Genomic DNA, 27,355 nt, shown 5'->3' with positions numbered 1-27,355 from the left:
TAAGGAAAACCTGTCACAGACAGGACGGCAGAAACAAAACCTGCATGCGCCGGTGAAAACAGCTGCAGACAAAGCAAAACGACAGAAAGCAGGTTTTTTGCTTTTTAGTTGAGCCACTGACGCGCCGCAATGCTTAACGCCAGCTCCGCGGCTGGCGCTAAATTCGTCACGTTAATAAGTGCGCATGGGGCGCGCGGTGAATTTCTGCATTAGGGGGCAATAGCTAATAGCCTCATCTACGTGGCACTTACATGTGATGAGCGCTATTAGCTACGCCTGCGTTTGGATGCGCATTTTGGGCGCGCTGAATCCCTTATTGCGTCGGGCGCGAGCCTAGCGCATTCAGCCGCCTGATGACCCGTGCACTGGGCTGAGCGTGCTTTATTTTAATCAGCCTTTTAGTAAATTTATTTTTGCTTGTACAGCCAGACCTAGGTCTGGACGTTTGTTTTATTGAGGATTGGCTGACAGAGTATTTAGAAGAGGGACCTGAGAGATCCCTGTCTTCCTCCTTCCCCCCGGCGGCTTAGAGCTATGGGATGTGACGTGCCAGCCCCTAATCACTGAGAAACCCTGTTTACAGCCACAGGAGGACACCAGGGCTACCCCAGCATGCTCTACCTGCTTTTTTGTGCACTGTCACCAAACTGTACTGATGATTTGTACTTTCCTGGGGGTTTTATTTTCACATTTTGTATTTTGGTGTCAGGAACAATGTATACGGGTGCTGTGGATGCATCTTACAGACTGTTAAGACAATGCTCAAGGCCTTGGAGATTATTCTTCCCCCTCCTGACGGGGCTTAAAGAAAAGTATGGGCGGTTATAGCAGCATAGGCCCGGAACCTGCATATGACCCTTGGAGTCCCGTGGGAGGGACATCAGCCCCGGGGTTACCTCAGTGTTAGGTGAACAGTCCGTGGACGTAAAGATGCCCTGGAACGGACTGCAACTGTCAACGTGGGGCGGGTGCTTACCTGCCTTGTGCGGACTCTGCATATCCATGGAAGTACATGTGGCGGGCATACATGTAGCACAAACCGATAATGGCAGCCAGCTCTGGAGAAAAAAAAACAAAGAGAAGACAGACGTTGGTGAGAAAATCACGGGCAAGCCCAGGTTTTAAAACTTAGCCAGCTTGGTCTTTGGCTGAAAGTCAGTCTAAGTCTGAGCAGCTCAAACTCGGCCATCTCCAATCTCTGGGCCCTAAACCTAGCCGACTAGGGACAAGCTGGCTAAGTCCTCTCCCACCTGCTCGAACATAAATACAACAGCCCCTTCATCTGCCCTCCCTCCCAATATGGAAAACATAGCAGGTCCCCTCCTCCTCTCTCCCACCCGCCCTCCCAACCCAACAAATTCTGGCAAAAAAACTTCTTCTTCTCCTCCTCCTCGCCCTATCCTCCCTACCACTGGCCAGAATTCCCCTAAAGCCCCCTCCCCACAAAGCTTCCCCCCCCAGTCAATACAGGTTGCCCTCCTTTCAGCTTGGTGCCTGTATATTTTCTGCAGGTGGGGGAAGGGACTGTTGACTCCACTACATTTTGTGTGTCAGGAGGTTGGGTGGGAGGGGGTATTCAGGTGGCTGGGAAAGGAGAGGGTTCATGAGCACCTGCTGGCCAGCTCCAGGCCTGCTATTGGCCACTCTAATTAGGCACTTGGCACTGAAAGTCAGCAGCGGGTACCAAATTCATTTTCCCCACTCTGACTCCGCCCCTGGCCATGTCTCCTTTTCAAGTACCTAAATGTAGGCGCTCGGCTCTAGTCAGCTTTCAAAGATGCCAGTTCAATTCTAAGAGTTTATAGAGCGTGCAAAAACATGCCAACGGTATTTCTGTTTGCAAATGCTATTTACGACCCAATGTCTTATGTTCTAAGAAGAAGGTTTCACTTAAAAGAGCAAAACCTTTCTGTAGAAATCTCAAAATTTGTTTGGGAAAATAGTGTCCCTGTATTTATTTCACTGCAACTGCCCTGTAAAGTGGCCATTTGCTATGTAGGTTGGGTGCCAACTGCCCATCACCAGGTGCTTTATAACAGTTTATTTCAGGGGGGATGCCACAGAAGGAGTGACCATCATGCAACTTAATTATTACCTCTCTCCCCAGCTTCTGGAAGAGATACCTGTGGTACGTTTCCAGAAGTGTGAAGTAAATAAATGAGAGACATCTGTCCTCCCACTCAGAGGACCAAAATAGGATTTTGCCTCCCTCTAAGGGAGTGGTGAGAAATTTGCACAGTCTATGGTTTACCTTTAGGACGGTGCGAGCATCCTTAGAACCAATAAGGGTTGTGGCCGAACCCTCTGCTGAGCTGCAGCGGCAGGGCTGGCCGATTTTGCAGTCTTTTCTCATTCTCCTCAAAGACTGGGGGATGTCTCTCGTGATGCCTTGCATGACTTTTTCTTTCTAGGACTGAGCTGAATGCCTGGCAGTTTAGTGCCTGCATCAGATGTAGAGCCTACCTGTGTTTTGGATGCGGCCCAGGCAGATATGGGATGCCTTGCTCTCCAGTACAATTGTTGGCGATTATGGTGGAAGTGTATTGAACATTAAAGAACATTGCAAATGAAATGTGTGTGTGGATTTTATTTCATTGTGATTTCTACTTGTAAAAATCTGTGCCTGAGTTTTCACCCCTGCTTAGATTTTTTAAATAGCTGGGAGGGGGGGTGGGGGTGTAACCTGAGCATCCTGTCAGGTTACACCCTAAGCCCTGGGAAATGTCAGACAAGAGAGATTAATATTTGAGGGGGAGTTACCTTTCAAAATTCAGCCCCCTCCTCTTGCGGGGGTCGGAAAATGGCCGTCCCCCTGAGAGGCTTTCTAACGGTTCTCTCCCAAGAGTCCGGGGGCAGGCCCTTATGGTTTGTCCAGAGTTAGGGGGTGGAAAGGAGCATTTGTCTTTTTAGTTTTTTTTTTCAGGCCCAGTCAGAGAATCCAGGAAAGCCCTGCCTGGGGTTACTGACCGGGGTTGGGAAGGTTTTCCTTCCAGTCTGCTCCCTAGCTGGTAGGGATAGCCCTCTGGGTTGTTTTCGGGCATTTTGGACTTTTTCGTGGTAGGAGCCTCACTGGAGACCTGGGCCTTTCTTGGATTCAGAGCACGGGGAACACTGAGTCTGGGATGCCCAGGGTTAGGGTAGACCTGCCCGAAGATCAGAGTAAACCATCAGTAAAGAGGCTTGAAAACTGTTACTCATTTCACTTTAGACTCAACAATCAGCAGAGTTATGTTGACATGAGTCACTTGGGTGTTAGCATCACAGGATGGGGGATCTCGAGGAGCAGGGTTATCTACGATGATAGCTTCAGGCAACAGAAGGAAAACATCCTGAGAGAGGGAATTCAACAGCTGTTGGGCAACAAAAGCTTTTGCTTGGTGGATTCAGGGAATTTGCATTAATTGCAGGGGGGGGGGGGGGGGGAACACTAGAAATCTCAGGGCCTCTCTGTTTACAGCTCCAGCCACTCCCCTTCCTCAGTAAGCCTGCAGAGAACAGGAGAAGAGGGGCGAGCCTGGAGCAGACGGTGCAGGCAGCACCTGGGGAGAAACTGGAGAGGGCCTGCAACACACCCAGCTCAGTCTGCAGCTGTGATCCCAGGTCTTGGGAATCAGGGAGGATGCAGAAGGCATGGAGGGAGAAAAGAGAGTGCTGGGGTCAGGGAGAGACGAAGGGGAAGTATGCTGGGTCATCTCCGGCGGTGGGGGAGAGAAAAAAAAAGAGAGTGTGGATTCCCCCTATACCCCACCCCCACCCTCTGCTAATCAACAGCAATCTCAGGGTGGCCACAACTCAAAAGTTCCCAGGTACCATTTAAGTTCCCTTTCACCTCCCTCACGCTGGGTGATGGCGCGAGCTCTTGCAAGCACGGGCCTTGCCCGCATGGTTGTGCATCCTCTTTATGGAGGTCACCATGCTATAAAATAGGGGGGGGGGCGCGGAAATCCTGGGGGAGTTGCGACTGAAGGCTCATGGTGTCAGATCCCAGCGCTGGCTCTGATTTAAGCTGGAGGAAACTGCTTGGGGGAGGGGAGGTCACTATAAAACAGCTCCAGTTACTTACCTGGACTGAAAAACCAGCCGGCCGTCCAGAGTAAAACCAGAAAGAGCGGGTAGAACTCCAGGCAGTTTTGTCTGCAGAAGAGTGCAGCTGATTAATGCATTCATTTGTTTTTAAATACTCATTTCTTTTTTTTTTTTTTTTTTAATTGTAGCATACAATCCCTTGACAAGGACTGACTGCTGGATTTCCTGTTAACGTTTCTTTTTTTTTTTGTAATTTAAATTTTTATTGAGACAACAACCAACATAAGCATTACAATAAAGTCTGGTAACAATAATAAGGGAAATAAGGAACATATAATAGATCAACTGAAACATCAAGGTGTGTCATTAAGTAACTAGGATACCCCCCTGTTCCCCCACCCCCCTCCCTACATTACCCTGCTTATGATAAATACTATTGATGGAGAGAAACTATAGCACTAGCAAGTGATGATACAAGAAAGAAAAACAATGCTTCAAAATATCAGTGTGTTGGGACGTGATCTAGCTATGATTGCTCCCAAACCCGCACTAGGAATCTACTTAGACTGATCAGATTAAAGTAGTCCTCCACTTAATATATGGCTGCCATACTGAATAAAATTGCCTCATAATTTTCCTTGTTTTGGCAGTGATCTCCGCTAATACATGTATCTTTCCCACATTATGCTGGATTTCGGTGATACTCGGGGTGGATGAGGATTTCCATTGCCTTGCGATCACTAACCTAGTAGCTGTGAAGATGTAATTGATTAAACGGCTCTCCCCCCTCTTAGTCGGGAGTAGTTGGGCACCCAATAAGGCATGATGTGGTGCTGCTGCTATAGGGGCGTGCAGCATTTGCCCAATCCAATCTTCCACATTATGCCATAAATCACGAATCGCAGAACAATCCCACCACATGTGAATATAACTTCCCTCTCCTCCACAGCCTTTCCAGCACCGATCTGAATAAGTGGGTCTAATTTTATGTAAGCGCGTCGGACATATATGCCATCGATAGAACAATTTGAGGGAATTTTCAATCATTGAGGCCGCGATCAGACCTCTACCCAGCTGTGATATAATTGCTTCCCATTCTTTCTGTGAAAAGGAGACACCCATGTCTCTTTCCCAGGTGGTCATATGGGTGGCTTTTGAGAAGGCCACATTGCCCAGCATGGCATAAATTGCTGACAGTAATTTTGTAGTCCGATCTGCTTTATTACATAATATTTTACAATCTGACCTTCCCTGGCTTAGGTGTCCCACTATATGCTGGGTCAGTAGAAAATGTTTTAGTTGCAGATATGGATAGATGCCTGCATCAGTTAACCCAAATTTCATTTGTAGCACTGGAAAAGGGACCAAATCCTTCCCCCCCCCCCCCCCCCCCCCCAGACATGTTCCCAAAGATATATACCTTTAGATTCCCAAGAGCGAAAAGCTTGAGATTGATATCCCGGAGTAAAGTCACCATTCCAGGACAAATGTGTACTAAGATGATATTCCCGTGTACCCAATACCATAAGAACATAAGAACATAAGAAAATGCCATACTGGGTCAGACCAAGGGTCCATCAAGCCCAGCATCCTGTTTCCAACAGTGGCCAATCCAGGCCATAAGAACCTGGCAAGTACCCAAAAACTAAGTCTATTCCATGTAACCATTGCTAATGGCAGTGGCTATTCTCTAAGTGAACCTAATAGCAGGTAATGGACTTCTCCTCCAAGAACTTATCCAATCCTTTTTAAACACAGCTATACTACCTGCACGAACCACATTCTCTGGCAACAAATTCCAGAGTTTAATTGTGCGTTGAGTAAAAAAGAACTTTCTCCGATTAGTTTTAAATGTGCCCCATGCTAACTTCATGGAGTGTCCCCTAGTCCTTCTACTATCCGAAAGAGTAAATAACCGATTCACATCTACCCGTTCTAGACCTCTCATGATTTTAAACACCTCTATCATATCCCCCCTCAGTCGTCTCTTCTCCAAGCTGAAAAGTCCTAATCTCTTTAGTCTTTCCTCATAGGGGAGTTGTTCCATTCCCCTTATCATTTTGGTAGCCCTTCTCTGTACCTTCTCCATCGCAATTATATCTTTTTTGAGATGCGGCGACCAGAATTGTACACAGTATTCAAGGTGCGGTCTCACCATGGAGCGATACAGAGGCATTATGACATTTTCCGTTTTATTCATCATTCCTTTTCTAATAATTCCCAACATTCTGTTTGCTTTTTTGACTGCCGCAGCACACTGAACCGACGATTTCAATGTGTTATCCACTATGACACCTAGATCTCTTTCTTGGGTTGTAGCACCTAATATGGAACCCAACATCGTGTAATTATAGCATGGGTTATTTTTCCCTATATGCATCACCTTGCACTTTTCCACATTAAATTTCATCTGCCATTTGGATGCCCAATTTTCCAGTCTCACAAGGTCTTCCTGCAATTTATCACAATCTGCTTGTGATTTAACTACTCTGCACAATTTTGTGTCATCTGCAAATTTGATTATCTCACTCGTCGTATTTCTTTCCAGATCATTTATAAATATATTGAACAGTAAGGGTCCCAATACAGATCCCTGAGGCACTCCACTGTCCACTCCCTTCCACTGAGAAAATTGCCCATTTAATCCTACTCTCTGTTTCCTGTCTTTTAGCCAGTTTGCAATCCACGAAAGGACATCGCCACCTATCCCATGACTTTTTACTTTTCCTAGAAGCCTCTCATGAGGAACTTTGTCAAACGCCTTCTGAAAATCCAAGTATACTATATCTACCGGTTCACCTTTATCCACATGTTTATTAACTCCTTCAAAAAAGTGAAGCAGATTTGTGAGGCAAGACTTGCCCTGGGTAAAGCCATGCTGACTTTGTTCCATTAAACCATGTCTTTCTATATGTTCTATATGTGCTAGCGGAGTGGTCATAGAAGTTGGTAGGATATTTTCAGGCGATAACAACCACGTTCTTTTGGGTTGCCATAAATAACTCGTGATCGGAACCTTTCCCACCAATTGCTGACTGAAAGTCACCCATGGCTTTATTGGATTCTTTTTATGCCAATCTACTAACGTTTTGATTTGGGAAGCCCTGTAGTATTGCAATAAATTGGGGACCCCCCATCCCACCTTTCATCCTAGATAGATACATAACCCTTCTGGCTATTCTGGGCCTCCTATTTCCCCAGATGTACTGCATTAATCTCTTTTGCCATTTCAATAAAGTAGCTGTGGGTACAGCCAGTGGAAGTGTTTGAAACAAATATAACAGTTTGGGGAGCAGTGTCATCTTAACTGCCGCTATCCGGCCTAGCCAGGAAATGCTATATCGGTTCCATTCTTCTAGATCCCGGGTAATTTTCTGCCATAATGTATCATAATTCAATTGAAACATATCATCGATTACACTGAGATAGACCCCTAAGTATTTTAATTTAGATTTTGCCCATTTAAATCGAAACTGTTTCACTAAAGTAGTAGACACCGAAGGCGGGACATTTATATTTAAAATTTCGGATTTCTCCCAGTTTACTCGAAACCCAGAAGCGGAACCAAACTCCTCCAGAGCTGATTGAACGTGCCTCAAGGAAGTTTCGGGATCCACAATCATAAGCAAGATATCGTCAGCGAAGAGTGACAATTTAGAAGAAAATTGGCCCTCAGATATTCCTTTTATAAGAGGGTTTTGTCGTAATTTGGCAGCAAAAGGTTCCAAAAAGATAGCAAATAAAAGTGGGGATAAGGGGCACCCTTGTCTTGTCCCCCGCCTTACTGAGAAAGTATCAGAATATCCCCCGTTTCTAGTAACCATACCAGGCGGTGGTGACACCTTTCATAGGGCCAAATAAGATACGTTCGGCGTTCATGAAACTTCTGATGTCAAGGGGGAGGAAGGAGAGATGCCAAGAGGATCCTGAAAGCTAACGTATGGTATCGCCTCTGGAGAATTCTTGGGCCGGTCCCATTAAAAGGCGTCACGACCTGCCCTACGTCCTTTTCAAGACTGCACGCGTCATGGCTCCCTGAAGATCTACAAAAAAGCAGCTCCAGAACTCCAGGGATCCACAACGAGTCTCAGAGCGGAGAGCTCGCATATTACCCTCATCAGGGAGGAGAAAACAAAAAGGCTGCACAAACCAACACAAGCCAGAAGGAGAAATACCGACTCGGGGAACACAAAAGCAGAAGATTAATGAAAGAAAAAAAAAAAAAAAGCAAGCAGGCAGGCAGGCTGAGGTACAGATGCAAAGGGTGCTAAGGGCAAAATCCTTCCACTGACCTCTGGCCACAGCTTACCGACCGCTGCCTCTCCCGGGTGAGGTGGGATTGAGGCTGCGATAATCAAACTGCCTGCGCCGGTGCAGTATTGCGCCTGCTTTTCCTATGATTAGGTTCACAGGGTCAAAACTGTTCCTGCTTTTTGGGCGAGTGGAAATCCGCTTCACGTTTATATGCGTAGGTTTGAAAATGCAGTCCATACAGGTAAATTTCCCCTCGCCCCGGGCCTAAACGCGCCCTCAGAAAGGCCTCTCCCTAATGCAGTTAAAATTGCACGTCTTGCAGTAAAACCGCGCGTGCAATTTTATTTTGCAACGGCCAATTTCCGCTAGCAAAATGTTGATTTACTCACAGAAATGGCTTTAGAAATGCCTCTCTCCGTGCCCTTCCTAGTCCTTTGAGATAATTTCCCGCTGCACGTGAAGGGTAGCGGGAGTGTGAGCCCTTTGTGCTCATACGAGTTTGATTTGAAAGTTATGAGCCAAGAAACAGCTGTATTAAAGCTAAACTAGCACGTTGTAATACAGAGGTGCCCAAACGTGTCCCAGGGGACCCCCAACCAGTCCGGTTTTCAGGATATCCACAATGAATCTGCATGAGATAGACCTGCATGCACTGTCTCCATTGTATCTCATGCATATTTACTGCAGATATCCTGAAAACTCAAAGGGACTGAGAGTCCCCCCAGGCCAGGTTTGGGAACTACTGATCTAATAGAACAGACTGTCTCATATCGATGACCTCACCACCGTGATGTCACTGAGCAGGCAACAGTTTGTTCTCCTTGAAAGAGACCAAGCTCTGTGGAATTATATTAATATTATTATTAAAACATTTGAAGTAACATTTGTAAAGTATATGAGCAAGTAAACGCATCTAAGAAATATGGTTGAAAGTTTTCCTTAAACATTTGCCCTCAGAGTGATGTGAGACAGGGTAATGGAGATAATGAAATGAGGTTAAACTGGTTTATGTTCACACATAAATTAATAAAGCCATCAAGTTTTGTAGGCCCCTTACTGATAGAGTCAGTGATACCCAGCAAACTCTAAAATGGTATAGGGTCACATTGCTTTATTTAATATACTTTTTTTGAATTTTTTATATCGATATATTTGATAAAATTAATCTCACGATATGCTCAATGTCCAAATATGCTGACAAACTCCAGGCTCCGACATCAACTAATGTATCATGTTCTAAAAATGCAATCGCAATTCATTATCATAAACAAATTCCAGCAGAAATACTCATCTCATTTTTACATCCCAATCCCGACACGATCGTGTTTCGGACCCAATGGGTCCTGCCTCAGGGGAATAACACCTTCACCGCTGCTTCTCTGTAACCACCGACAAGTCCATCATCGTTCCATCAGCAAAAAATGGCTTTTCCTTCATTTTATTTTCCGCGGTCCCTATTCGGACTCGCTCCGTGGTAATATGGCGGCAAAACAGAGTTTCTTTTAAACACCCTAAACCGGAAATTGCATCACCACCCTCAGTCTACAATCAGGTCATCTATAGTTCTTAACAAATACCAGAACCAGTCTTCTATCACGTCAGATTCTAGACAGCCCATATATCTACTGTCTCTCGACAGAAATACCCGGAAACGGACTACAAAGCCCTAAACCGGAAAATACGTCACCACTATCGGTCTCCAAACAGGTCGTCTTTAGCTGTTGTTAAATCTCCAACTAGCCTTCCACCACATCCATCTCTAAACCACCTCAGTGTATACAGTCTTCAACCAGGTCTTAACCAGTCGGGCTGCAATAACCCGCAAGCATTTTCTTTACATCCATCATGTCCAAACCACCATAGCTATCATCAGCACCTCAACGGGGACATTTTCTCATTTGTGAAAACATTTCATAAGACATTCTCCACTGAGATCGGTACCACTAAAATCAAGAGAATGAACTCTAAATTAAGGAATACCAGTTGATCTTCTCGTTCAGGATATGGACCGCGGAAAATAAAATGAAGGAAAAGCCATTTTTTGCTGATGGAACGATGATGGACTTGTCGGTGGTTACAGAGAAGCAGCGGTGAAGGTGTTATTCCCCTGAGGCAGGACCCGTTGGGTCCGAAACATGATCGTGTCGGGATTGGGATGTAAAAATGTGATGAGTATTTCTGCTGGAATTTGTTTATGATAATGAATTGCGATTGCATTTTTAGAACATGGTACATTAGTTGATGTCGGAGCCTGGAGTTTGTCAGCACATTTGGACATTGAGCATATCGTGAGATTAATTTTATCAAATATATCGATATAAAAAATTCAAAAAAGTATATTAAATAAAGCAATGTGACCCTATACCATTTTAGAGTCTGCTGGGTTTCACTGACTCTACCGTATCAGTAAGGAGCCTACAAAACTTGATGGCTTTATTAATTTATGTGTAAACATAGACCAGTTTAACCACGTTTTTTGATTTGTTGGTACACAAATAAGGTTACTGGAATACACTTTGTGTGTGTGTGGGTGTTGTATGTGATTGATAATGAAATGAACCAGGATATGGGTGGAGGCACCTGGTGACCTGAAGGTCATCAGGGGTCCAGGGACTGAGTTAGTCCTGACTTCCATCCCTTTTAACTTATGAGCTAGTCCACCTGTCCAGACTATCAAAACTACAAATCCCTTTCAAAGGAACAAGAGGTCCAGTGTATGTGCGATGTCCTGCAGCCTTGGCAATCCGTGGGAAAGGGTAATTACGATGGGAAAAGCACCCCAAACACAGCCAACCTTACGTTTTAAGCTCTGGGAATGATTCCCTCAAAATGCACAGCAGGCAAGCATAATTACTCTAAAAGACAGAACAGGTCAACAAATAAATGCAAATCAGAGGTTATTAATGAGGTCTGATGTAAAGGGGGGGGGCGTTTTCTGTGTGGAAGAGAAGAAGCCTTGGGGGGGGGGGGAATGGCTCTCGGATCCTGAGTGCCTGACAGGAATGGAACGTGCCAGAGCAGCCCCCCTGACATGGACCAGTCCAGAGAAGAGGGGAAGAAGGTTTAGGAGTTTCTAGGAAGAACAGTTGAGGTTTGGAAAGGGAGATGAGGAAGGAGGGAGAGGAGTGAGGTGCCCCTATCAGAGAGGAGCTTTGAGCACAGATTGAAACGGAGGACCTGAGAGGCACTGGATGAATAATGGCCACTGTAAGATGGGAACTTGGAGAAGGCGAGAGGGAGAGAGAGAAAGCCCCTCCAGTAATGTTTCAGTGGAATGGGGATGAAAGACCAACTGTGCTAGATCGGCGGCCCAAAAAGGACGCTTTGATGGCTCCATCCTGGTGGATAGAAGATAAGGGGAACTTGTTTATGCTTTCTGTGGGCAGAGAAGTGCGGCGTGAAGTATAGGCAGAGCCAAAGAGTACGCTAAGCGGAGAGAGAAACTGCAACTCAAAAGTATTCAATAAAGCCAGGCTAGGCAAATTATTTCACACTAGCGGTTCCTGCCTGCACCAGAGACTGAGAGAGAAGGGGAAGAGCCAGGGAGAACCTCCCACCATCACAAGCGGTGCAGCCAAGAGCCACCGCGGTTCCCGTCTCTAGGAATCAGGAGTTCAATATGGACGATTCCTTTTCCTGACCATCTGGGCAGTGAGCTGATACACAGTGCAGGAGAAAAGTGGTGGCCTTTATATTTAAAAGAATTCCCCAGATGTTCCTACCAGCGTGACTGAAAACAAAACACGAAGGCAGAAAGGCCCCCCCCCCCCTTCCCCGCCACGCCCAGGTCCCAAACCCTACTGGATCTCCGGTTTTGCCTCGGCATCCTCACGTCTAGGATCGCACGTGCCCCTTCTTTCCTCGCTATCCCTGCAGCCTCCATCCCAACTCAGTCAAGGCCTCTTTTGGCAGCTCCTGTATCTCGGGCATTAACTTCCTACCTCCACAGCCTCTGGGTGGTTCCCAGGAGCGGCTGTCCCAGTGCTCCTTTTCTGCTGGCCCTGCGGACTCTCAGGTTCGTGGAGATAAAAAAAAAAAGTAGAGATCAGCTGCTCTCATAACAACTGATCGTTGAGCTGCCAGGAAACAGGCCGATACAGTAAAGTGGGGCCGCGGTTACCCCGCTCCTAACTCGCTTTCTACTCACTTTCCGGCCGCGTTAGCACTTCCTGCGATCCACAATCCCCTTTAACCCATCCTCACCGCCTCTTTAAATCCCCGGGTAACCCCTTCCGCACGCGGCATGTATATTAGATGTAAACGATCAGATTAGCTATTCCCTCCCATACAGTAACGCGCGCCCCGACTATCGCTATTTTACCCTGCCGTTTTGCCGCGCGTTTCACCTGCTAACTTACCGCCTACCCTTACCCCTGCGTTAGAGGCAGGGGTAAGGGTAGGCGGCAAACTTTCCCCCAAAATGAAACCTCTAAAAACCTAAAATCCCCTCCTCCCGAAGCGACTCGACATTACTTTTTGTTGTTTTCTTACTTTTTGTGGCTTTCAGCTAATTTCTCTTCTCTGCCGTCCTCCGGAGGGGGCAGCAGGCGGTGAAAGCGGCTCGCAGCGTTCCCCCCCCGCGCAGGTCCCGGTTCTCCTGGCTCGGCCCTCATCAAATTGTCAAGTCGGGTGAGAGCCCACTGTTCTGTGCCCTCTCCAGTCACGGCGCGAGCGAAGCGCACTTTCATTGGCCTGAGCGCCCGTCAATTTGGGCGCTCAGGCCAATGAAAGCACATAGACGGGCGCGCGTGACGCACTTCGTGACGTCACGCGCGCCCATCCATGTGCGCCCAAATTGACGGGCGCTCAGGCCAATGAAAGTGCGCTTCGCTCGCGCCATGACTTTTGATTTGAATATCTCCGAGCAAAGCAGGAACTGTCTGATCACCTTAGCTTGAGCGTACCTAGGTTTCTCGGGGTATGTAAAACTAAGACTGGGACTTGTGGAATAATTAAAAACCAGCAGCCTTAGCCAAACAGGACGCTTTCCCATTCTGTGCCTATGGAAAACGTCCTCACTGAATTGGCGCGGGGGGGACGGGGACCACTGCGAGCCGTTTTCGCCGCCGGCTGCCCCCTCCGGAGGGCGGCAGAGAAGGGAAGGGGCTGAAAAGCAACAAAAGGTAAGTTGGCACATGTCGAGCCGCTTCGGGAGGAGGGGATTTTCGGTTTTTAGGTTTTCCTGGGTTAAAGTTGGGATCCACTTCCTGGTGCCTGTCATTTCAAATGTCAGTTGAAATGACATTTGAAATGACAGGTACCAGCGCACCCAGGATACTGTATAGGTGCTGTATTAAGCGCCTATACAGTAAAATGGGTTGCGCGGGCCTAACGCTTCGCAGACGCGGCTTGCATTTGCAAGCAATTTAAATAGAGTATCGAGCGGTATGTGATCAGAACAGTCGGGTCGATACAGTAAGGACGCGTTAGAAAGAGTGCGGCAGTGCCGGGCGCACCCTCGTTTGCCCCCATGCACTGAAGGGTAGGGTGGGAGATGTTGCATTAACGATGGAGGACTGAAAGAGTAAATGTGGTCTGGGAGATACAGTCCACAGGGAAGCAATGAGCCTCTTTATACTTGGAATGGTAACTGCTCGAGACAGACTGCAGAGCACAGGTGCATGCCAGGCACCAGAGGTTCAGGATGAAAAGGGACTCGGGAGGGAGAGAACTTTACAGAGAGAAAATTCATGCCAAGGACACCAGATTAGTTCAGGGAAGATTCCAGATTTATTCACCTTCCTCAGGGCAAACAAAAGACAGGAGGACGCTGGGACCCTAAACTCTTCAGGCCAACCTTGGAGAAGTGGATTTTAAAAATCGACCACTGCCACCCACAAAATGTGACACTAGGGCACATTTTTACCATTCATCCCAGCTTTATCGACAGTGGCCGATCCCCTGAACTTACTGTGCCCGGAACACTCTCTCGAATTCTGCAGGTCCGTTGATTGCTGGGGGCATTATTTTGTGCTTCTTTCGGCATTTCCCCACCAGGCCTGCGTAATAACCTGCAACAAAAAGGGGGAGGGTTGTAAAGAAACGTTCTCTGTAAATCTGATGGACTGTCTTTGGTGGGTGGGCTTCAGGCCTGCATAAGAAATGTACAGGTTCATGTCTGGTCCGATGAGCCGGATTTATTATGCTCCAGGGTTGCACTGCTAAATGGAACAGTTTTGCTGCTGGGTCAGCGAGGAGCAGGGGACCTGCTCCCCCCCCCCCCCCCGCCCCCCCCAGCTCGGCCCTGTCTTCTTGAGGCTGTGGAGCACAGGGAAGCGTGCGGTTGCAGAAGATGGAAAAGGAATATTTCTGATTGCCTACAGTTCATTGTCAGCTTTAGGTAAAAAAACAAAGCAAAAAACCCCAAAAACCTTTGAATGCACGCTGGAGAATGTAGAGGTCCAAATGCAGATTACATTTTAAACAAATTTAGAGACTGAGTGCGTGTCCGTCAGGGCGCTTTTTTTGGCAGTGAGAGATTCAAACCTGTCACATGATGAGATGTGCAGTCCCTGGGTCTGTGTAAGAAGAAAGGCAGTAAAAGGAGTGAAACGAACGTTCAGTGAACCTGCAGGGAGTTCAGGTTGAGTGACCCGTGCTCCGGGGATTCTCTCCTGATGGGGGTCGGAGGGGGGGGGCACACTTTTTCCAGGGCCCCTAGGCTTCTGGAGATCCTCAGCTTGTCGCAATAAAAAAAAAAAAAAAAGCATGCTACACTGCTGTTGTTCCAGAACAAATCCTGTCACTGGGATATTTGATGCATAGGAACAGTCTAGCGAAAGGTACGTTTTACTCTGGTGTAATCCATACGTACGGTACATACTAAAATTCAAGGCAGTTCAGAAAAATCACAGTCAACGTACAGCCATGGGTTTCTTTGCCCACTAACTCCCAGTTTCAAGAGGCACCCGCTCTGGGCTTTTATTGTATTTATTTATTTCATTTTATAGGCCGATATTCTGATCCAATCATGCCGGCTCACAAGCACAATATATACGTCCCTACAAGGTACATAAGTACATTACATAGTGAAAAAAAAAGATTCAGCTCTTTTTGAACAAAGAAGAAAGGAAGTGTGGTGCTGGCTCAGACCAATGGTCCATCAAGCCCAGCATCCTTGTCTCTGACAGTGACCAGTCCAGGTTGCCAGGAGGTACCCGGAAAATCCCGATACCAAAGCCTCATGTTTCATGTTTCTCTTCCCAAGAATTTAGGAGGTGGAGAAACCAAAGTCTGTCTGGCTAATAGTGATTTATGGATCTGTTCTCCAGAAACTTGCTCAAACCTTTGTATGATCCACTTATACCACTTGCCTTAACCACATTTTCTGGCCACAAGTTCCAGAGTCTCATTGTGCGGTGACTGAAATAATACTTCCTCGAATTTGTATGAAATCTGCCAGCTGTTAGTTTCAGGGAGTGTCCCCTAGTCCTCCTACCACTCATCATTTTATAAACCTCTCTCATATCTCCTCTAAGTTGTCTCTTTTCCAAGCTGAAGAGCCCTACCTGACCCGTTTGGCCTTTCTTCACAAAGGAGCCGCTCCATCCCCATTGGAAATTTCCCCAGCCCTCCTGTGTCTGTTCCTTTCCTGGTTCTGCTGTATCATTTCTGAGGAGCAGTGAGCAGAACTGCAGACAGTACTGAAGCCGCACACAGGCATTGATTTTATTCCCAGCTTTTCTTTCTGTTCCTTTCCCAAATAATCCCTAAATTCTATTCGCCTATTCACTAGAAGCCCTTGAATACGTCTCCTGATACAAATATGGATGAGCTCCCGCAGAAACTCTGTGGAAAAACAACTCTCTAGCTGTTTCCCAGGTCTGGGAGTCCTTCCTCTGACTCTTCTCGAAAACGTTACACCTCTTAGACTGCACTTAAGGCAACTCTTCAAGGACACCAAGGTGCATGGCGCTAACACCCCTTCACCACTCTTTACCTCTGGGGCTTCTCAGTCCTGAGATCCCCTTAGACCAGGGGTAAGCAACTCTGGTCCTGGAGTGCCACAAACAGGTTGGCTCTTTCAGGATATCCACCATGAATAGGCAAGAGATAGATCTGACTTCAAGTGGAGGGGATGCATGCAAACATACATTACCTCGTGTGTACTCACTGTGGAGGTCCTGGAAATGAGAGCTGTCTTGTGGCACTCCGGAACTGGAGTTGCCTACCCCCTGCCCTAGACCTTAAGGTGCTCCCACTCAGGGAGCGGATTTAGGGTTTTGCTACCTCGAAATGTTTGCCACCCTAGGCACAGGCATGGTGGGTGCCTACTGACAAATCCAGGGCTGCTCCCACTCCTGGGTGCCAGCCCTGGATTTGTTTCCTAGGACACAGGAGAGAAGGACCCGAGTCAGGGCAGGTTCATGAGGTTTATAGAAATACATTCCTTCAAAAGACGCCTCCCACTGAGGGTTATCTAAAAACCACTACACCCTGCTCACTACCTCATCCTCCAGTGTCTGTGAAGATATGATATAATTCGTAAGGGACACTTTTGTGACACCCCCTATGTTCCTTAAAACATAGCCCGGGTCTAGATGAGAAAAGGAAGAATATTCCAGAACTCTGGGAGAGTCTGATCTGAGAGAAAAAAAGTGGCTGTGAGCTTTGATAAACGCTAGTGTCCCCTGGAAGGACCTCAAAGACCTCACCTCATATAAGGGTTAGAACACAAGAACATGCCATACTGGGTCAGACCAAGGGTCCAACAAGCTCAGCATCCTGTTTCCAACTGTGGCCAATCCAGGCCATAAGAACCTGGCAAGTACCCAAAAACTAAGTCTATTCCATGTTACCGTTGCTAGTAATAGCAGTGGCTATTTTCTAAGTGAACTTAATTAATAGCAGGTAATGGACTTCTCCTCCAAGAACTTATCCAATCCTTTTTTAAACCCAGCTACAATAACTGCACTAACCACATCCTCTGGCAACAAATTCCAGAGCTTTATTGTGCACTGAGTGAAAAAGAACTTTCTCAGATTCGTTTTAAATGTGCCACATGCTAACTTCATGGAGTGCCCCCTAATCTTTCTATTATCTGAAAGAGTAAATAACCGATTCACATCTACCCGTTCTAGACCTCTCACGATCTTAAACACCTCTATCATATCCCCCCTCAGCAGTCTCTTCTCCAATCTGAACAGCCCTAACCTCTTCAGCTTTTCCTCACAGGGGAGCTGTTCCATTCCCCTTATCATTTTGGTAGCCCTTCTCTGTACCTTCTCCATCGCAATTATATCTTTTTTGAGATGCGGCGACCAGAATCGTGCACAGTATTCAAGGTGAGGTCTCACCAGGGTTAAGTTGTGAAAGTCCTCTACTGATTCTAAGCAAATCTGATGTCAAAGATTCCCGGACCGGGGGGGGGGGGATTATCTTCTAGGACCTTAGCATTGTTCACATAGTAAATTCTTTTTCAGAATGTCTTGTATACAGCAGTAATAATCTCATGGCTGTAAACAGCATTAATAATCACACTGGCAGCTAATCTTGGTTTGCAACATAACTTATACTGATTAATGTCAGAAAACTGATTAACATGTTCAGTTACAAATGTAAATCTTCTTCAGCCTGTATACAGGTTTGGTTCTTTTAATACATTTGTGACTTTAAGCTTCCAGTTGATTTCTTCTATTACTGATGCCAACTGAGCTCCAATGAATGGGATAGTTTTGGAGCTTCCTCCCAGGCTAGGATGAGCTTTTCCCATTTTGTGCACTTAAATGTAACGCACTTTGTCCTACCTTAGTCCATCAGAATTCTTACTCCTTCCTTCCCTTTCTGGCACCGGGAGGTTACCTGCATACTTCCCTCTTCCACATCTTGATGATGTGGATGGTGCGCAACACCAGATGGGTGCCCACAGATCTTCTTCTGCTTTTTCTCCCCAGGAACGAGCCCAGGACATACGATAGTCCACCCATGCCCCTCTGGCTGAGAGACACCACTCCTCTTCCCTAAACCACACTGAGCCCCCCAGGCCCTAGGGAACTCAGACAGCTTATAAAAATAAAACTTTATAAAAAAAGGGGGAAATCAAGAGAGAGAAAGGTAGGATGGACAAACATCCTCCTTCAAAAAAAGCAAAAGGTTCCCGAGGGACATCTTAAGATTAAGCCCAGGCACCTTTCTCTCCTTACTACACCCAGGCCTCAGCCGTAGAGATCCAAGGGTCTTTGCCTAAAAAAAAAAAAAAAATCAAAACAGGGAACAGCATGGTGGCATGCTGCCCCTACACAAGTCTATACCCTAAGATGGTGGCATGGGTTTATATACTCTGGGGACTCACCATCTCGCTCCCCCACTTGAGGGAACTACAAGCCACAGTAACCCCCTTAACAGGAGAAACCCACATTTGTAATCTCATATTAGTGTCTTCTGTAACCCAGCTGCAATAGTAAAATTGGATGTAATCCTAGTGGGAAATACTCACTGTTTGTTTATCCTCCTTATCAGCACAGAAAAGGTAGTACCCGCACTCTAGGCAGACGGATGGCATGGTAGGGACCCTTTTTTTTGGAAGAACTGTCATAAGGAGATGCAGAAGAACCCAGGAAGATGGGAGAGGATAGAGACGGAGAAGAACCTAAGGGAAAGGAAGAGAGCGAGAGAGAGAAATCCAATAGCAGGGCGAGATAAGGACCCTGGGGGAGGAGATGATGGAAAGGAACTTATGGGCAGGGTGCAGGTAGGGGCAGAGAAGGTGATGAATCACAATAGCTGAGATGTGGAGGTTTCAGCATGGCTCTACTTATCTGGAAAGACTAATTAATGCAGGAGAAATGACGTATGAACAGGCAATGTCCCTGAGAGACAGATTCAAGCCATCCATACGTATATGGTCCCCCTTTATTAAAAGACTGCAGAGGCAGTCTATGGTAGAGCCTGACTAATAGCATTAGTGAGGAAGAATATGGGAAAGAGAATGAATCTTTCATACAGACCAAGGTACTAAATGGTGATAACATGGACAGTTCATTTGCATCAATTACCTCACATTGATAGCCCATGTTAATGACATGGCCATCAGTTTGCAGGTAAAGCTCTCATATTAATGCTGAAATTAACGCAAACAAACTTAACTGCACCTCCCCGAGGTGTAGTTAAGCTTCTTGTGGAAATGGGTCTGCATATTTTAATATGCCTTATTTTACTATTTGTTCATAGGAAAGGAGCAGATTTGTGCAATTATTAAGAACATAAGAAATTGCCATGCTGGGTCAGACCAAGGGTCCATCAAGCCCAGCATCCTGTTTCCAACAGAGGCCAAACCAGGCCACAAGAACCTGGCAATTACCCAAATACTAAGAAGATCCCATGCTACTGATGCAATTAATAGCAGTGGCTATTCCCTAAGTAAACTTGATTAATAGCAGTTAATGGATGTCTCCTCCAAGAACTTATCCAAACCTTTTTTGAACCCAGCTACTCTATCTGCACTAACCACATCCTCTGGCAACAAATTCCAGAGCTTAATTGTGCGTTGAGTGAAAAGAATTTTCTCCGATTAGACTTAAATGTGCTACTTGTTAACTTCATGGAATGCCCCCCAGTCCTCCTATTATTCGAAGGTTTAACTAACCGAGTCACATCTACTCCGTCAAGACCTCTCATGATCTTAAAGACCTCTATCATATCCCCCCTCAGCCGTCTCTTCTCCAAGCTGAACAGCCCTAAGCTCTTCAGCCTTTCCTCATAGGGGAGCTGTTCCATCCCCTTTATCATTTTGGTTGCCCTTCACTGTACCTTCTCCATCGCAACTATATCTTTTTTGAGATGCGGCGACCAGAATTGTACACAGTATTCAAGATGTGGTCTCACCATGGAGCGATATAGAGGCATTATGACATTTTCCATTTTATTAACCATTCCCGTCCTAATAATTCCTAACATTCTGTTTGCTTTTTTGACTGCCGCAGCACACTGAGCCAACGATTTTAAAGTATTATCCACTATGATGCCTAGATCTTTTTCCTGGGTGGTAGCTCCTAACAACAGCATGGGTTATTTTTCCCTATATGCAGCACCTTATACACTTGTCCACATTAAATTTCATCTGCCATTTGGATGCCCAATCTTCCAGTCTTGCAAGTCCTCCTGTAATGTATCACAATCCGCTTGTGATTTAACTACTCTGAATAATTTTGTATCATCTGCAAATTTGATAACCTCACTCGTCGTATTCCTTTCCACATCATTTCTATATATATTGAAAAGCACCGGTCCAAGTACAGATCCCTGAGCCTCTCCACTGTTTACCCTTTTCCACTGAGAAAATTGACCATTTAATCCTACTCTTTGTTTCCTGTCTTTTAACCAATTTGTAATCCACGAAAGGACATCGCCTCTTATCCCATGACTTTTTAGTTTTCATAGAAGCCTCTCATGAGGGACTTTGTCAAACGCCTTCTGAAAAGGCCTTCTGAAAAGGCCTTTATCCACATGTTTATTAACCCCTTCAAAAAAATGAAGCAGATTTCTTAGGCAAGATTTCCCTTGGGTAAATCCATGTTGACTGTGTTCCATTAAATTATATCTTTCTATATGCTCTACAATTTTGATCTTGAGAATAGTTTCCACTATGTTTCCTGGCACTGAAGTCAGGCTCACTGGTCTATAGTTACCTGGATCACCCCTGGAGCCTTTTTTAAATATTGGGGTTACATTGGCCACCCTCCAGTCTTCAGGTACAATGGATGACTTTAATGATAGGTTACAAATTTTAACTAATAGATCAGAAATTTCATTTTTTAGTTCCTTCAGTACCCTAGGATGCATACCATCCGGTCCAGGTGATTTGCTACTCTTTAGTTTGTCAATCTGGCCTACTACATCTTCCAGGTTCACAGTGATTTTGTTCAGTTCGTCTGACTCATCACCCCTGAAAGCCATCTCTGGAACTGGTATCTCCCCAACATCCTCATTAGTAAACACGGAAGCAAAGAATTCATTTAGTCTTTCTGCAATGGCCTTATCTTCCCTAAGAGTCCCTTTAACCCCTTGGTCATCTAATGGTCCAACCGACTCCCTCACAGGTTTCTTGCTTCTGCTCAATACCTATTTTGCATAGATTTTTATTTCATTTTTGTATATGTACTGCCTCACCAGGTTACAAGGCTTGCCCGAAACAGTAAAGAACAGAATCTAATTACCAAGCCTATAAAACCACACTCATAAAATAACGAAATCATAAGCATTGATATTCAAAATCGCTAAATAACACAAATTAAAAGTGCCGCTAATGTATGTAATCAACGTAATGCACTTTAACGGTGCTTTTAACGTGGGTTCATGCCATCACAAGCACCAGCACAGTTTAGTACATCAGACTCCTTGGCATGTTAAGTGGTTAGTAAATTATAAAGTTTATGGTTGATACCAATTATCCAAGTTTGTGTCACCTTTTACTAGACTTTATCAAGCTTGAATCACCAAGAGCAGACCGGAAAGTTTTAAGTTTCAATGGAAAATGACCAGCATGTGGGAGGCCATCATGAAAGCTGAATCTGGAAACAGCCTCTCCCCTAGCCTTCCTGAGATACGGCCTCCAGAACTGAACACCGTGCTCCAGGCTCTACCTCAGAGAGGACAGATGGAGGCTACAGACTGTCCAAGGAACGGCAAACAAAATGGAGTTTGCCCCAAAAGCCCCCCTGAGAGGAGACTGAAGGACCTTATCATGTGCACCCTGGAAGAGAGGTGAGACGAGAGGGATTTGACACAGACATTTGAAATATCTGAAAGGTATGCACAGGAAGCCAAGCAATATTTCATAGGAGAGGAAGCTGTAGAACTAGGGGTGACCGTATGAAGCTCCAAGCGGGTAGATTCAAGAGCAAGGTCAGGAAATATTTTTTGATGGATAGGCTGGTGGAGGCAAAAACTGTTAAACAGACTTCAGAAGAGCATGGGATAAACCCAAGCGGATGACTCGCGAGTGGCAAGAGAATGATAATGAAGCACTCTCGTAACCTGCACAGTTACAGCCCAAGACGGCGGTGATAGGACTGCATTGTGCTTCCCTAGAAGGCACTGGGGTGATCTGTGTGGAGTGGCAGTTACAACCCTAAAAGTCACAGCCCAGTAGTGGGTATTAGATTCCATGTGGGAATCTGATCTGCTTTGGTTAGGCAGATACTGGGCAGACCGGATGGGCCATGTTGATCTTTATCTGCCATCCTTTACCAGTTTTTGTGTGTAGGTCTACGTGCGTGCGTGCGAGAGGGAGAAGGGATCGGTGCTGCTGTGTGTGTACCTATGTCAGATTGGGTGGGAGGGCAAGGAGGGACTGGGACACCAGCCTCCTCTTCCTCAATCCAGATCCTCTCTCTTTTCAATCTCGGATTCTTTCCCCCAGATCTTGCGAGCTGCCTTCCTTCTTCCCAGATCCTGAAGCCCACCCCCCCTAACCCCTCTCCTTCTTCAATCCAAGAATTTACTTCCCTCTTCCCCCCCCCCATCACAGATCCCTGATCTTCCCCATCTCCCGTCCTCGCTCACCTCTCTTTCTCCTCACCCCTTCCTCTCCAGATCCCTAGACCTCCCACCCCATCCTTCTCCCTCCCTGTACTGATACTTGAGATGCATTTTCCTCATGTGGCATGGCTGCCACTTAGTGCTGCACTGGTCCTGTAGTTTTATGGGGGGGGGGGGGCAATCACATGTTTACATGGATTTATTCTGTGCAGTGTTTGAAAGTTTAAAAGTGCAAAAGGGCAGGTTGTGCTCTGGGCAAGCCTGGGCAAAGGATGTTGGTGAGGAGGCACTTTGGGGTAGCAGAGGTTCAGAGTGTTGTAGTTTGTTTTTTTTAAATATTAGTTAAACGTTTATCCTATTTCCTGAACTGGGAAAATTCCAGATAGCGTTCTAAGATGGCCCGGTGGAGGTGACTGGCAGGCACAAAGCTGGAGCAGTGGCTGACGTTTTGTATCTGGTATTCATCTGTGTGCGTGGCCCGTGAAAGGGGGCCAGCCACTGATGAAGGAACAACTCGAGCGGGGTGAGGGTCTGGAGGAGCCAGGCCACACGAGGAGCACTACAGGGAGTGGGCAAGGGGACTGCAAGTGAGGATAAAAGGGAACAAGTGGGGTGTGAAAGATCTTTTGAAGGCTGGGAAGTTCTGCAGAAGTCAAAGATAACTGGAAGGCTTGAGTAGAGGTTGGAGATTTTTCCCCCTCCCCCCTGCAGGAACTGTGTTGGGGGAGGGGGGTTGTTGGCCGGGCCCTCAGGGGAGAGAGGCACCAGCTGGCTGTTTCTTCACAGAGCTTGAGACTAGCACTGGCTCCCAGGGAGGGGAAAGGTGCACTGCATTCATAGGAGCTGCTCCTGAAGGGAAGAGTCTGAAATCCTAACAGCTTCTCAAGAGTGAATGCAAATTTGGGATGTCTGTGTCAGAAGGAGATAGTTATCCAGGGCACCCCCCCCAGGGTTCTCAAGTGAGAAAGAAAGCGCCAGAGGTAAGAGGAGTGGAAAATGAGTTAAACAGCAGAAGTTATGTAAAGGCCTCGTCTGCACTGGGAGTAACTACTACAAATACCCAGCACAGGGAAAGGTGAACCGGGGAGCAACCCTGCAGCCCAAAGGAGACCTTGGAGAAAGAGTGATAACTGGGAACTGATTTTTGTGATCTGAACAGGATGGCGAGTGATGCGACTACGATAACGTACTGCGCACTAACTAAAGGCACGTTTTGGCATGGGGATCACTACCCTTAACTAAATAGCCTTGATGCTTTTGACGCAACCGCAACACCGCTCTCCACTTTGATGGGGGGGAATTGGTTTCTGAAGACAGCCAACACCGGGCTCCGACTTTTACGGTCCAGGGTACTGATACGCTGACATTAGGAATAAAGCACAGGACTGCTCCTACAGCCAAGTCCAAAAGCAGAGCACATTCAAGCAGCGCTGTCTGAATTATCATCAAGGAAGGCTGCTCACCCCCTAAAAATGTTGCTAGCAGTCATTTTGTTATGGGTTTGACAGTTGCTTGGTTTGCATTGTAAATGTTGCTTACCCTTAACATAAGGCCTGGGGGTGGCCTGCACGGCACAGCAGTAACCACCAATTGAAGCTTGCTGGGCAGACTTGGTGGATGGACCATTTGGTCTTTTCCTGCCGACAGTACCATGTTGTCGACTTTTCCTCTTCAAATAAACGTATTCGTTTTTGGAGCACATTGGAGTTTTTATGGAGGTGTGTTCTGTCAGTTTGGCCTAACAGGAGGTCCTGGACCCAAGTCGCCACCCTGGGCGAGCACCTCCTCCAATGCTCCCGGGGGCTGGGAAGGTGGCCCCCCTTGCCTTGGCCCGGGATTTACACTCGTCTACTAAAAGGAAGCGGAGTTACCCAGACACAAGCAAGGTTAGAAAACTATTTTTACAGTGTAAAATAAAAGTTGGAAACCCTTGTCGACGTGCTTCAGAATTTCCTAATTCTTGCCACAGAATCTGCCTCTGAGCTGCTGCAGGAAACGGTGCCTTCTCCAATCTTGGGGGGGGGGGGGGGGGGTTGGGATTGACAGCACTAACAGTGCCTTGGGGCAGCAAAACCCTAAATCCATGGCTGCTTGCAGTGCATTGGTTATCAGCTGGGGAGGCCGAGAGTAAAATCACCTCAGGGTGCCAAAATATGCCCTGCCTCGGCCTCCCCCCAGCCGAAACAGGTACAAGCGGTGACACGCCCTCAGCTGACCCCTGACCCCAGGCACCTTCTTGAATAATCCTCGTTTCATCTTCTCCATTCCAGCATTTTCCTTTCTGGTGCCGGGGCAGCTCAGAAAATGGCAAGAGCAGCCTGAGGAGTCTGCGCAGCAGAACAAAAAAAAAAAAAAAAAGAAAGTCCCGTCAGGGTCAAGGAAGCAAACGCGCCCAGCCTGCAGCTTTTCTGAGGAAGGAGGCGAAGGCCGCGTGGTGCAGGATCCCGGCCCACTCGAGATCCGACTGAAACCCCCCCCCAAAGCAGCACGGCCCCTCTTACCTTGCTGACAGGCCGAAAGGAAAGAGACGGCAGCGAGGAGGAGAGAAGAATCGCCGGCCATGCTCCCTGCAGCCTGGGCCCGTCCAGCACTGTAGAGAGGGGGGGGGAGGAGGTGTCAGAGAAAGGAATTTGCTTTAGTATTTACCAAAGGCCAAGGACACACCTTGTAAAGAGAGGGAGCAGCGAGCGTCTCACACAAACCCTGCTTCCTGTCTTTTGTTCTTTCTACCGCTACCTTTCTGTAGTGCCACCCGGAGGTAGGCCGCGCTGCACGGATTGGGGTTGGCACCTGGGTCCTATTCATAAGGAGCAGGCTGAGCCAGTCTTGGATTCAGGCTGTTGCATGCAGGGACTTGTAGCTGTGTGGCTACTGTACCTGAATGTAAATCCGCTTTGGAAGTGTTTGAAAGGCAGAATATAAATTGGATTGGAATATCCCATTGATTTACCTGGGACCATCAGTACCAGAAGACCGCCTACCCACAACTGAATTAGATTGTTCCTTATGACAATGGCAACCCTAGTAAGCTGCTCAGTGGAGTTTATAATCTAGTCAAGACCAGGGCCTGTGCAAGATTTCTGGCTGCCCTGTGTGATTTCAAAATTGGGTGCCCTTGTCTCACAACCCCCTGGTCAACATCGGTGCCAGTAATGCCCAATATATACATCCCTTCTTCCTGGCGTTTGTTGCCTGCTGCCAGGTCTTCCCTATTGCTAACTCATCTGCTCAGGCCCTCCAGTGTACACTGGGCAGCCATGCGGGAACCATGAACCTGCCATACGCTCGCAGTCCCTGTGGCGACACGACTTTGTCTCTTCCCCTTACCCTGCGAGTATGCCCAAGAGGGGAGGAGCCGTCACAGGGATTGCAAGCATGCTCCAGCCCACAACCCAATCCACACTGGCTGAGCAGGATGGCAAAGAGGAACAGAGAAGCGTGTCGGTGAGGAGCTGGAGGGTGCCCAGAAGAGGAGCAGGAACGATAGGGGACAGGGAGTGCTTGCCCCCCGGGTCATGCCAGCCCCGAGAAGAAACTCTATGATTGCACATTTTGACATCCCAAGTTTGGATTATGGACCATCAGAGAGACGGATGTGGGGATGAGGGCAGGGACGGGGAATAGAGAGGAGAAAAATGATAGTGGGGGTACAATTACCCCCACTCCCCAAGACACACACACACACGCAATTACAGGACATAGAGTTAACGAGTAGAACACCATCACTGCAAGGTGGTTCACTTAAAATTTAAAATTATATATAAAGGTAATTTAAAATGTTCCAAAGCCACATATGGGCCGACATTAAAAAAAAGCTGAATGCCTTATTTTCAGCTGAATTTAGGAGCCTAAGATATCCGTATTCAAAGCCACTCACAAGTTATCCGGCTAAATGGCAACTTTTAAGATATTTGGCCATTTATCCGGCTAAATTATAGCCAGATGTCATTATCCAGATATAATTTAGCCAGATAAAAAAAAGAGGTGTTCTGGGGCATGACCAGCTTATCTGGCTAATTTAGCTGATTTTCAGTTGCAATTGGCTAAGGCCTAGATTTACTGAGCCCTGATAATGTGATGTTGCGAGGTAAACAGTCTGTAACGTGCGTTAAATGCACTGTCACCATATCATAGTGCTACGTAGTGCGTCATATTGTAGCACTATCATGCAATACACCTAAAGATTTCCTCCTCCTTTGGAAATAAGCTGCATTGTATGCATTTACATGCATAAATTTCCTAAGGCATGCAAAGCAGCTTGTGCATAGGCCATCCTAAGTTAATAAAATAATGAGGCTGACTTAGAAGAAAGTCAGCCCCGTTATTTTAGTGCGAATGAGGGAAGTGTAGATATTTTCCAGAGGGAGCATCGGCATGCTAACACAGGTCCCTGATGGCCTCACAGGAAAATTTAAGAGCCAAGATGCCCAAAATTCATCTCCCCAATTAGTGAAAGCCTCCCAGGGGTCTTTGGAGACCTCCGCCCGTTCCCCCTTTTCTCCCCTACCCGTTCCCCCTTTCCTCCCTCATGCTCTGGCCCGAAAAAGAAAAATGTTGGAAATTGTGCAGCGATGACCCATTCCCTTTCCCCACCCCT

General features: G+C 46.7%; 1 protein-coding gene across 2 annotated transcripts in view; it reads right to left on the bottom strand.

The window, feature by feature from the left end:
- The window catches only part of MGST2 (microsomal glutathione S-transferase 2), a 30,320-nt gene extending 4,917 nt beyond the window's left edge, over window positions 1-25,403 (bottom strand). The window contains exons 1-4 of one of the 2 annotated variants that reach the window (XM_029596289.1): window positions 25,260-25,403; window positions 14,192-14,291; window positions 4,064-4,134; window positions 977-1,058 (exon numbers count right to left, since the gene is read on the bottom strand). In XM_029596289.1, coding sequence (XP_029452149.1) covers window positions 977-1,058; window positions 4,064-4,134; window positions 14,192-14,291; window positions 25,260-25,320 — 314 coding nt within the window. In that variant the 5' untranslated portion in view covers window positions 25,321-25,403. Of the gene's footprint in view, window positions 1-976; window positions 1,059-4,063; window positions 4,135-14,191; window positions 14,292-24,297; window positions 24,754-25,259 lie in introns of those variants that run through there. The other variant, XM_029596206.1, reaches the window with a different exon arrangement.
- Between the last annotated feature and the right edge of the window lie 1,952 nt (window positions 25,404-27,355).

This window comes from Rhinatrema bivittatum, chromosome 1, assembly GCF_901001135.1.
Source record: "Rhinatrema bivittatum chromosome 1, aRhiBiv1.1, whole genome shotgun sequence".
Lineage (NCBI taxonomy): Eukaryota > Metazoa > Chordata > Amphibia > Gymnophiona > Rhinatrematidae > Rhinatrema > Rhinatrema bivittatum.
The sequence above is the reverse complement of the archived record's forward strand: the minus strand, read 5'-3'. Positions and strand labels throughout refer to the sequence as shown.